This window comes from Doryrhamphus excisus, linkage group LG3, assembly GCF_037039965.1.
Source record: "Doryrhamphus excisus strain RoL-2023G ecotype Guam linkage group LG3, RoL_Dexc_Guam_v1.1, whole genome shotgun sequence".
Lineage (NCBI taxonomy): Eukaryota > Metazoa > Chordata > Actinopteri > Syngnathiformes > Syngnathidae > Doryrhamphus > Doryrhamphus excisus.
The window spans coordinates 15,726,958-15,737,803 of record NC_136359.1 but is presented as its reverse complement, the minus strand read 5'-3'; the positions used below and the strand labels follow the sequence as shown (position 1 = coordinate 15,737,803).

Here is a 10,846-nt window from a genome sequence, read left to right as displayed (position 1 = left end):
GGGAGAGGAGAGAGCTTATCTGGTTTACAGCCATGACCATATAAGGAAGTCCCCCCCTCTGTGCCATGGCTCAGGCAGAGCCAATTGATGAGCTTGTGGGCAGTCTACGGAGAAACAGGCATCAGCTTGGGAGGCCGCTTTCTGCTTGGCCCTAGTGTTTGACCTGTCTCAATTTTATATAGCACAACATTGTTTTTCAATGACAAACTGTTGAAAAAGTGCTTGAACAAGCATGATAGCTTGTTAAAATGTGACTAATGTTAGCGCTATAGCTAATAGCTATGCTAATGTTGCTACTAACATTTATGACCACGTGTCCCACTCTTAATGTTACCATGTCGTATGTGAAATATGGCATTTATTACATTCGACAAATGTAGCATTACAATAGCGCTTTATTAAACCACACACTGTTGGAAACAGGAGTGGAGAAACTCAGCTAATTAGCATTAAAGATGCAAACGTCCAAGCAGGGCTTACTTAAAACACTGTGTAAATAACTGATACATACAATCATTTTCAGTATTATGATGACTTGTCATCTCATAAAATTCACATTTTGTAGGTGTCCTGTGCACAGTACTTTCCAATAAAAACATAGTCACCCTATAGCTTGTAAAGCAACGATCAGTCTCTCGCCTAGTGACGTCACTGCAGTGCGGTGACGTGGGAAGTTCAATAGTGACAAGCTGCTGGGTGGGTGGGAGGTGGGTGCATCATCATTATTAGCGACCAGATGTGGAAGCCAAATCAATACACAACGCTTTTAGGTATTACGTTTTTAATTCATACAGACGACTCCACGGTTAAGCACTGTGACGATAAATAATGTATTGTACAGCTACTGCAGGATGCAGACCAGCGCAGCGCAGAAATGAGCTTAGTTAGACAGCTGCACTAATACTAACGTGTGGGCACACAGTGGGGGTGTAGCCTGTGAGCCAATGGTAATACGGGAGAAGGAGGCGGGTGGACAGTGGGATGCTGCTGTATCTTCTGCCTCTGGTTTGTCTTTCCCAGTCCACGCAGCGAGGCTTCTCCACCCTCCTCCCCTTCCTCCTCCGCCTCATCCTCCAGCTTGGATTGTCACTGACTGCCTGTCGGATCTTCCAGCTCCAGCAACCGCCGCCGAAGCACCCGGAGAAAGAGACCAGGATACGGTGCCATGCGCACGGCGACGTTTCTGTTTGGATCCGCGCAGTGACAGCCGCGGGGGATGGAGCACTTCTCATCACATTCCTGCAGACGCAACCGACGGTGATCTAGAGGGGAGGCTGCAGCGTAGACAACATCTTCATATATACGCAGCATCTTTCTCAAGACAGATTTCTTCTTGTTAACCAGAGGAACGCATCGGCGCTCAAGTCGCCTTGCATTTCAGCCTCAACAATGGGGTAAGTGATTATTATCACAAGCCTCCATGGACATGCAAACACAGCAAGGGCAAAATGCAATGTCTGCGTGCATCTTATATGTACAGCATATAAAAAAGGTTCCCATTCAGGTTCATGCCAAGCTGATGGTTTGTCATCATAAAATGGTTTTCCTCTTAATTGGATTAAGACAGACTTAAGGCCCAACTTGGAAAGTTGCCTCATTATCTAAGTTTGAGGATGCTAATCCTTGTTCCCAAAGTATAACAAAACAGAAGTCCATAAGGGTTTTTTCCATCACACTGCAACATTATGACTTTTATGATCTATTAAGATCTAATACAACAATAATCCTCAGTTTTGAATGACACTGTCACATACAATTACTAATTCTTATATACAGGTTTTCTAAATAGAATTTTGCAAACCTGCTAAATGGTGTTTTCCATCTACTTACTGTCAAATGGATCACATCTGGATGCAACTAGGTTTGGCGTTCCAGCTTCTGATGCTGCTTTCACATATCCAATTTCATTGATATCTTATAAGGTTTGACACAACGTGATATGGTTTTAAATTGTAATTTTTTCCTTCAATGCTAACACAATTAGAATAATTAAAAATATCAACATCATAAACCTCCTTGGTGTAGGTAATAATGCCATCTCGCTATCACACTCCGTTATCCCAGCCGACAATATAGACATAGCCAGTTATGTAATATTTAAACAGAGGCATAAGCAAAAACATAATTTGTTCGCCAATATTCTCAGATGCCTGCACTGTGACGTTCTGTACATCCTGTTCCGGGTTGTTAGATGCGGGGGATCAAAGCAGGGAGAATGCTGCACACTTTTCTTGTGATACATAGTGGCATTCTGTCTCCATGGCAGCAGCTGTGACCTTAAATATCTCTGACAACAAGCACCCACCAACCGCGATGTACCTGCTCGGTGCGCAACAGTGCTCATTTTCATGCCTCACACCGCCCCATCTTGAGCCCAGTGGTCCATAACCCTCACCAGCCCTTCCTTTCATTAACAGATGTCTCCCACAGTTTATTGGGATTAATGACACCACAGGAGGTTGATAATATGATGCTAGGCATGTGTGCTATTTCATCCAAAACTCCTGCATTAGCTATAATACACAAAAGGCTTCTCAGGCACACATTCACACCTCCCACAATGTAGGCAGCACATCATCCTTCCATCCATCCAACGGTCTCCCACCCAACGTCATGCTGGTGACTAAGTTTGTGTTATGCGACTGACTCAAGTCAATTGATCCACAATGGAACATTATCATGTTTTAGCCATAACATAAATATTTACTTGGGCGGATGTGTTTCTAATCCCGCCTTCCTGTCTAGTAATGACACAATTAAAGACACATTTTACATCCCTATTAGTTGTTCAATACAAAGCCTCATGCAGATTACATAGTGAAGGATGCATGTAGAATACAGGAGGTGAAACGAAAAGGGAATAAGATTATGTAAGCTTTGCTTGTTCCTACTCGTTTTTGGACAAGTGGGATTGTGAATTGGAACGTAACAAATTCCAATGTAACAGCCTACCCGGGTCATCTAATTATGCAGAGCCTTTTGACAAAAAAGATGGCAAAAAGAAAGATAAGGAGTAAGGAGTATGCAGCACCATAAGTTACATTAATGGTAAGAAGTATTTTAGTTATTATTGGTTAGCTTCAGTATAACATTATTAAAAATAATACATTATTATATTATAATATTCTATAATCATAGCTAACAACCGTAAACTGAGCAGAGCTGTGGGGAGGGCAGCCCTAGAATGTATCTGGCCTGCAGTGCATGCCCATATAAGGAAGCCAGGCTCACTGTGATGTCACAGGGAGTCAGTGTTACAAGAAATACTCTAAAACTGAGCGATCAGAGTCATCTGTCATCTTTCTGCCAAACAACACAGGAACAGTCACAGAATATTCAAATCAAAGTCTTTTGTACACAAAAAGATGGTCAGCAGACATCGCTTAGCAGAACAATAACAACAGCAACACTTCTGTTAATATGGTGGTGATAAGTTGCTTTGTCAGTTATATTGTCATCATTATAACTTCCTGTTCATATTTGACTCTTTTGGAAAAAGAGTCAAATATAAACTAAAACACAGAATGAAGTCAGTGCTTCTAATCTTATATTGTGAAAGGCCCCCCTGGGTCAGGTGGGACATGACTTACAGTATATGCTCATATAATATACTGCAGTGTACTTATATAGACATTTTGTAAAGGTTGGCAGGTCTCCTTGTGTCTTTATTCTTGCTTGAACGATGCTGGTACCATCAACACATTCACTGGTTTAAACAAATACATTGATATTACACATTCTCAATAGGAGACATAACAAAATAATTGAGAACCATTGACTAAGTTAATAAGTCTTAATAAGTCTAAGAAGCGAGACTTGGGCTGTCTTGTGTGATTTAGCAGAAGTGCTAACCAAGAACAATGACTGCCCTCATGATTCAACAGAGACTCTGGTATGTTCAGGAAGTATAAATTAATTTCTGGTGGATTGAGATGAATAAATGCATGAATAACTTGACTGTGTACGTTATCCCGAACACTTGGACCAACAGCAGCCTCCCTAATGTACCCAATATGGTAGTAAGTCTTCTGTGATGTTCTTGCCAAGACTTGGGAATCCAAATCTGTAGCAGCTTTCTATGAGGAAAAGTAACTTTTAGTTGGACATTATTTAACAATAGATGACTTACTGAGCATAACTTTCTGGCATCGTCTTTCTTGGCTTAGTACCAGGCCTCTTTCTGCGCTTATGATAATGTCACATGAGGGGAATGTTTATGTAGGACAAGAACTAGAGATGGCTCTTTCCTCCTATGGGCAAATACAATCAATCCCTCAATGCTCTTTTATGTCTTTGGGTAAAGTGTTTTCACAACACACATCACAGGTCATCTAAGGAACTTCCAGTAAATACAGTAGAGCAACTCTCATTAATAATCCTGCTCCGCCTAACACAAGTTCAATTCCCTTTAAAGCTCTTCTCCGTGGAATTAATTTAAAATAATTAAAGCTCCTTAAAGATGGAAAACCTCTTGGGTGCTGGTTAGAGGTCAAGGTGTCAAGGGAAAGTGAGCTCTCCTGGGATGCACCACTTTTATGTAATGCTCGTGTTTCTGCAGAAAGAGGAGCAGCTGCATCGTTAAAGGGGACACACTCAAGTAGAAAATAGCACACAGCCTTTTGCATGATAAAGTGAAAGTGGTTCCACAAGGTTGCTGTGCCTCAAGATCCTGCAGCACACCTGACACTACCACTGCAACAGTAAATGTGTGTGTGTGTGTGTGCATGTGTGTGTTAATATTGTATGTCTGTCTGCGGGATGCCCTGAAGGCAACCCTCTCTCCTTAACAAAGTTCCCAAAAGTTCTTCATCAGTTCTGTTTCCAGTAACAGATCTGATGCACAGGATAGCTGAGATTTTTCTGTAAAGTGGAAAGTGACCTAAAGGGTTGACATACAGTTTATTTGGATTTCCAAAATTAATTTAATAGTTTATCATTTGCAGCATAATATAAGCAGACAGCAAACAGCAAGCATGCAAAAACAATGACACCATTTTGGTGCAATATAACTGTAAACAGGGTTTTGTTTCATCCCATGTCTCAAGTATATCTAAAATATTAAAGTGTAGTAAAAATGAATGTTTAGTGGAGCATATTAGTATTAACATAATCACCAGAAGAGACCAAGGATGACCTGGATTGGCAGATGGCCAATGGTTGGACCCCAAAGCAGAGATGACATTGCTGGTGAAGAAAAAATGTTTTAATGACAAAAAGAGCACTCAAGCGGTGCAGGAAAAAATAAAGTACAACACAAACTCCAGGTGAAGCAGTGCAGAAAAACTCCCAAAAAAGGGAGCTTCTGAAAAGGCTAAGCAGAACTAGCAAAAGAATGCAACAGGTAGCAAATAGTCAAATAGCAAGAAACACACAGGGTAGCACAACATGAGGAGAGAGGGTTAATCGGGAAGTGAACGTTGACATTGCAACAATCTGGCAGCATGTGATTGTCCAAGCCTGGCTTATGAAGGGCCTGATCACAGTTGTTCCCAGGTGCACGCAGGTGGCTCCGCCCCAGCAGGACCAGTAGCACGCTACAATAAAGAACAGATAGGCGGCAGCAAGGCAAAAGCAGCAGAACATGACAAACACACTAAACACATGTGTCTTTTTGAAAACACAACATTCAGCATTTGAATAGAAAAATCAAGGCACACTTTTCTCTGCAGTGAGCGTGGTGATGAATGAGGTGCCTTTGCATGCTTGTCGTGCTGGCCCCTGGCCGTGTGTTGTACTTTTGTGAGACACTTCTTACATACTACAAAGTCTTTGTATTGAGTTGTGGACTCCTATATAGCAGCTACACACAAAAACCCGCACAGAAAAATTGAGCTTTTTAATGTCTGCATGTCTTTCTGCAGAACATTTACAATTCAGCATTTGCAACCCCGCAAACTTGGTGATTTTTGTCAAAAAATTTATACAATTTTACATTTTTTAAGGTGTTTCTCTGCTGAAAACACATCTCATTCATCATAAGTCAGTAGTAGTTTGTAAGTATGTGATTATAGAGGTAAAATGTACAGCAGACATGCACCAGTCCCCAATTTTCACACCGATAATGTTTGTTTGTCAAGGGTTGGGATGTCGCATTTTCTTTAGTGACCCTGAAAACAGCAAAGCAGAGGTGAAGCTTTTACACAAGCTGCCACAGCTTAATAAATCATATTTTACTATCACTTATTAGTGGTTAGCACCTATATACTTTATACTTTAAATGTGTTGAATAAGTGTGAGGCATATTTAGGGCTTAAACCTGGATTGTGTTGCGAGTGAACAGTTCCAGGAGGGTTTTGGGAGAGGGGGACCCATGTCCTCAAGTCCATTGTCTTATTAATTACAAATCTAATTAGCAAAAGTAAAAACCCACAATAAGGAAATACTGTACAATGGCGCACACAACACTGTACATTGTTAGGATGGGTTCCATCACTGTTCAGTCACTGGAGTTCTTCAGTACTGGCCCCAAGCTTGGCTGAATGTGAGATGCTGAAAGACAGCTACATACAAGTTTTAAAATAAGTTAACCAAATCACTGTTAAAACTCTCTGTTGCATCACCAACAACCAGCAACCAGTCTCCAAATGAGAGGAGCAAAATATTACAAACATCTCCACCACTGCAAAAACCACCCACAACAAAGATTTGAGCATCATTATGTTTGTAAAGAGAGGATTTTTCTTATAAATCTCTTTAATAAAATATAATTTGACTGTAATGATTATAAAAGCAAATAAACTGTTATCTAAATCATGTAGTGTAGGAGTGAGTACGTTTTTTTGACAACTGGTGGGTGTCATATTGGAACAAAACTCTTTGGCGCCTGCATTCATGTGAGAATCAAAGTGTAGGAATGTTGTATTTGATGCACACACGAGTGAGCGACAAGCAGCACCAAATTAGCCTCAGCTTTTGTCGAATTATGCAATGCGAGAGGACGCCAGTTGCCAAGCAGCTATTGCACAGATCACACAGACAGGCCGTGCTTGTGTGATGTGTGCACGCTTGAAATGACTCACAGTTCCGCCACTTGCACTGCTGTCCATGATTATGATAATTTGCACTCCACAAGCAGCTTTGTGCAGGAGTAGTAATCAGCCCAAATTCACTCTCACACTTCCTGTGCGCTCCTCATTCCCCCCACCGTGCTCCTCCAGACTAACTTCCCCCCTGTCTCCATGTTGTTCTGTCTTTCCCAGTCTGGGCTAATCACACACAGGAGGGGTACTGCTGCTGAATTTTAATATTCATTTATACAGCAAGCCTTTGATGTCCCCCATCACCCCCTCAGTGCAGTGTAAGCACTTCTCTATCTCCCTCTCTGCCAGCACTGCCAGCTCAGAATATCTCCCCGTGCACCCTATGTGTGTGTGTGCGCGTGAGCACGCACACTGACTCTGACTGTAGATACTACCCGAAAAGCAAAACAATGCTAGAAAGAGATGAGGGTATTGTCAGTGGTGAAATGCAAGGGATACATTGGGGAGTGAATGGTTGGGCCAAAGACCTTCATATATTGACCAACACTACTAGCAGCCATCAATCCAGACTCTACTTTGGGTGTCATACAGAGGTCAATAAGGAATTAAGTCAGTCAGCCAGTCGAATCCATCGTGGGGCCTTGATCATGCATGTAGAAGCCACACTGGCAAAAATCCAACATTATTTTACAGTAGGAAGAAATATGAATACAGGTATAGTTCCTATATGTAGTTGTAATGTTTTTGAAACCGATTACAAAATACAGCAGAGCACTCGGGCCATTGCAAAGCTATTCATTCATTCATTTTCTACCGCTTTTCCTCACGAGGGTCGCGGGGGTGCTGGAGCCTATCCCAGCTGTCTTCGGGCGAGAGGCGGGGTACAGCCTGGACTGGTGGCCAGCCAATCACAGGGCACATATAGACAAACAACCATTCACACTCACATTCATACCTATGGACAATTTGGAGTGGCCAATTAACCTAGCATGTTTTTGGAATGTGGGAGGAAACCGGAGTACCCGGAGAAAACCCACGCATGCACGGGGAGAACATGCAAACTCCACACAGAGATAGCCGAGGGTGGAATTGAACCCTGGTCTCCTAGCTGTGAGGTCTGCGCGCTAACCACTTGACCGCCGTGCCGCCCCTGCAAAGCTATTTTACTAGTTTTTTTTTAGTTCCTTTCATAGAGAGGATCTTTAACTCGTATTTCTGGAAACTTGCTGAGCAGTCAGGTGTAGGATCTATGATTAGTGCTTCTGTTCTAATGTATGACTGCATGGATCTACAAAGTATTTACTGTAAGTCAAGTCAAGTCAAGTCAAGTTTATTTATATAGCCCTTAATCCCAGCAGGGCCTCAAAGGGCTTCACAAGATCAACAATGAACAATCGATGACAACAACATTTGAGCCCCCCCAAATGGGCACAGAAAAACTTAAAACCCCATTTAGGAAAAAAGACCTTGGGAAGGGACCGCAGAGAGGGGAAATTATGACTATGTTAGCCATTTGATGAAGTAAAAAATTAATGATCGGGCACAGGCCGTACTAGTACTGTTCTAAGCTAGAGGTGGTCCTCCATTGTAGTGGCCCTTTTCTGACTTTTTGTCTCTTTTCTCATGTGGCTCCCAAAGAGCTCTTAATATAGTCATGTGTAGCCTCATATTTAAGCCAAACTTAACTTGATGAGCCTTCTTGCATTCAGTGTCTTTTCATGAGATTGCCTCATTTTGTGCATGTGTTGTACTACAAAAGCATGTTGGCTACACAGTCAGGCGGGCCCGATTCCTATCTCTGTTGGAACATCTATGTGTGGAGTTTGCAAGTGTGGGGTTTTTTTCCGTGTACTCCAGGTACGGTATGTGTCCTGCCATTACCTGGCGACTATAGTCCAGGGTGTACCCCGCCTGTCACCTGAAGTTAGCTGGGATAGACTCCAACTTATTTGGGACCCGAATAAGGACAAGTGGTATAGAAATGGAAGGGCACAACATTTGATCCCATTGAAACGGTGACTTTGCATAAGGGAAATCTCTGTGGTGATAGATGTGTTAGACTATGACTCAAGTACAGTACAGTATAGTATAGTACATCTGGAACTCATTTTATTATGGTACAGCCTTATTTAAAATTGAAATTTTTAACTAAATTTGACACACAACACTCAATGATTATGACATGAAAATGTTTTTTGGAAATGTGAAGTGGACCAGTCATGGATAGAGGGAAAGACGAATGCAGCAATGAAAAGAGAGAGATCCTGGATGGAAACTTGCTTCAGAGCTCTTGACCATAGACTGGAACGAGGATCCTAAGCACACAGCCAAGATATCAAAGGAGTGGTTTTAACGTCCCAGTTATGAATGTTCTTGAGTGGCCCAGTCTCAGCCCAGACTGAATCCCATTGAACCTCTTTGGAAACATCAGAAAATGGCTGCGGGCCGAAGTTTCCTGTCCAACCTGATGGAGCTTGAGATATGCTGCAAAGAGAAATGTGTGAAACCTGGATAGATAGGTGTGCCAAGCTTGTAGCATCATATTGAAACATTATTTTTTTCATTTTTGGAATAAGGCTGTAAACATAACAAAATATGGAAAAATTGAAGCATTGAATACATTCAAATGCACTGCATTTCAATTAAGATTAATAGGGAACCAAGGGCTCTAGTCCTACTAGAAAGTTTAATCAAACTATTAAGAAGTATTTCTTGGAGAGGTGTACTTGTCTTTGTTTATATATATACACACATGTGGAAAGTGCAGTCCTGCGGGGTGTGTCTTTGGCAGTAAAGCGTGGCCTCCTGTCTATATTTAGCCTTAAACGCTCTCTTTTCTCCCCTGTGTGACCCTCGCTCAGTGCTGCAGACATTCCCATATCAGCGCATAGAGAGACGCCACTGACTGCAAAGAGGGCAAATATTGAGACTACTGCAGTTAACCGGATGATGACGGTCAAACTTTGCGCCACTGAATGCGCTCATCTAGAGTCAAGAATGCACCTACTCATCATGGAGAATGTGTATTCATAGGGATTTTGGCTTAAAGTCTCTTTTTTGTAAATATGGAGGAGGGTGAGCTTGTTATTCGGTTGCCTGGGCGATCCGCCTCCCCGTTAGACAACAGGAGCTTCGGTGCAAGCGTTGGGTTCGGAGAGACGTTGGTGTTACGGCACAAGGAAGTTCACAACTTCTTTTTTGTCCCCTTCAGGGAACAGCCCATCTACAGCACGCGGGCCCACGTCTTCCAAATTGACCCCAACACAAAGAAGAACTGGCTGCCCACCAGCAAGCACGCCGTCACCGTGTCCTACTTCTACGACAGCACTCGCAATGTCTACCGCATCATCAGTCTGGACGGTACCAAGGTGAGCATACGTCCTCTAGAGCATGAATTGTGTACTTTCTTTAAATCTTGATTTCATAAAGACGTTCTAACACAACCTTGCAGAATGCGGTCTGCTCTCAAAAAGCTCTGCTGTCACAAGACATATGGCTCATGTTACATTGTGTGTGTGTGAACATTAATACTCTATTTGCATGCATACATGCACTATATGCATATCAAGAAGTTAGAAATAAATGGACAAAAGTATTGCAATACTAAAAGTATAAATAAATAAAGTCAGGTTTCCACAAACAAACTCATCCAAGAGCTGTGCACACTCCAAATGAATTCATTAATAAGGGAGCGTGTCCAAATGGTGTATTTCTGGGGGGCATGTTGTAATAGCTCACAGGGACATGCAAACAACCCTTACAGGTCTGAGATTCTAACCCATGACGTTCTAGTTGCAAGGCAACACTTCTAACCGCTCATGCACTGTACTGCTAAACAATCAGAAAGTATTTGGTTAGATAGATAG

The 10,846-nt window shown here is 42.1% G+C and overlaps 1 protein-coding gene across 3 annotated transcripts in view; it reads left to right on the top strand.

Moving 5' to 3' along the window:
• The first annotated feature begins 760 nt into the window (after positions 1-760).
• homer1b (homer scaffold protein 1b) overlaps positions 761-10,846 on the top strand; it is a 28,238-nt gene continuing 18,152 nt past the window's right edge. The window contains exons 1-2 of one of the 3 annotated variants that reach the window (XM_058072017.2): positions 761-1,394; positions 10,192-10,348. In XM_058072017.2, the coding sequence (XP_057928000.1) occupies positions 1,390-1,394; positions 10,192-10,348 (162 nt within the window). In that variant the 5' untranslated portion in view covers positions 761-1,389. Of the gene's footprint in view, positions 1,395-9,544; positions 10,349-10,846 lie in introns of those variants that run through there. The other 2 variants (XM_058072018.2, XM_058072015.2) reach the window with 2 other exon arrangements.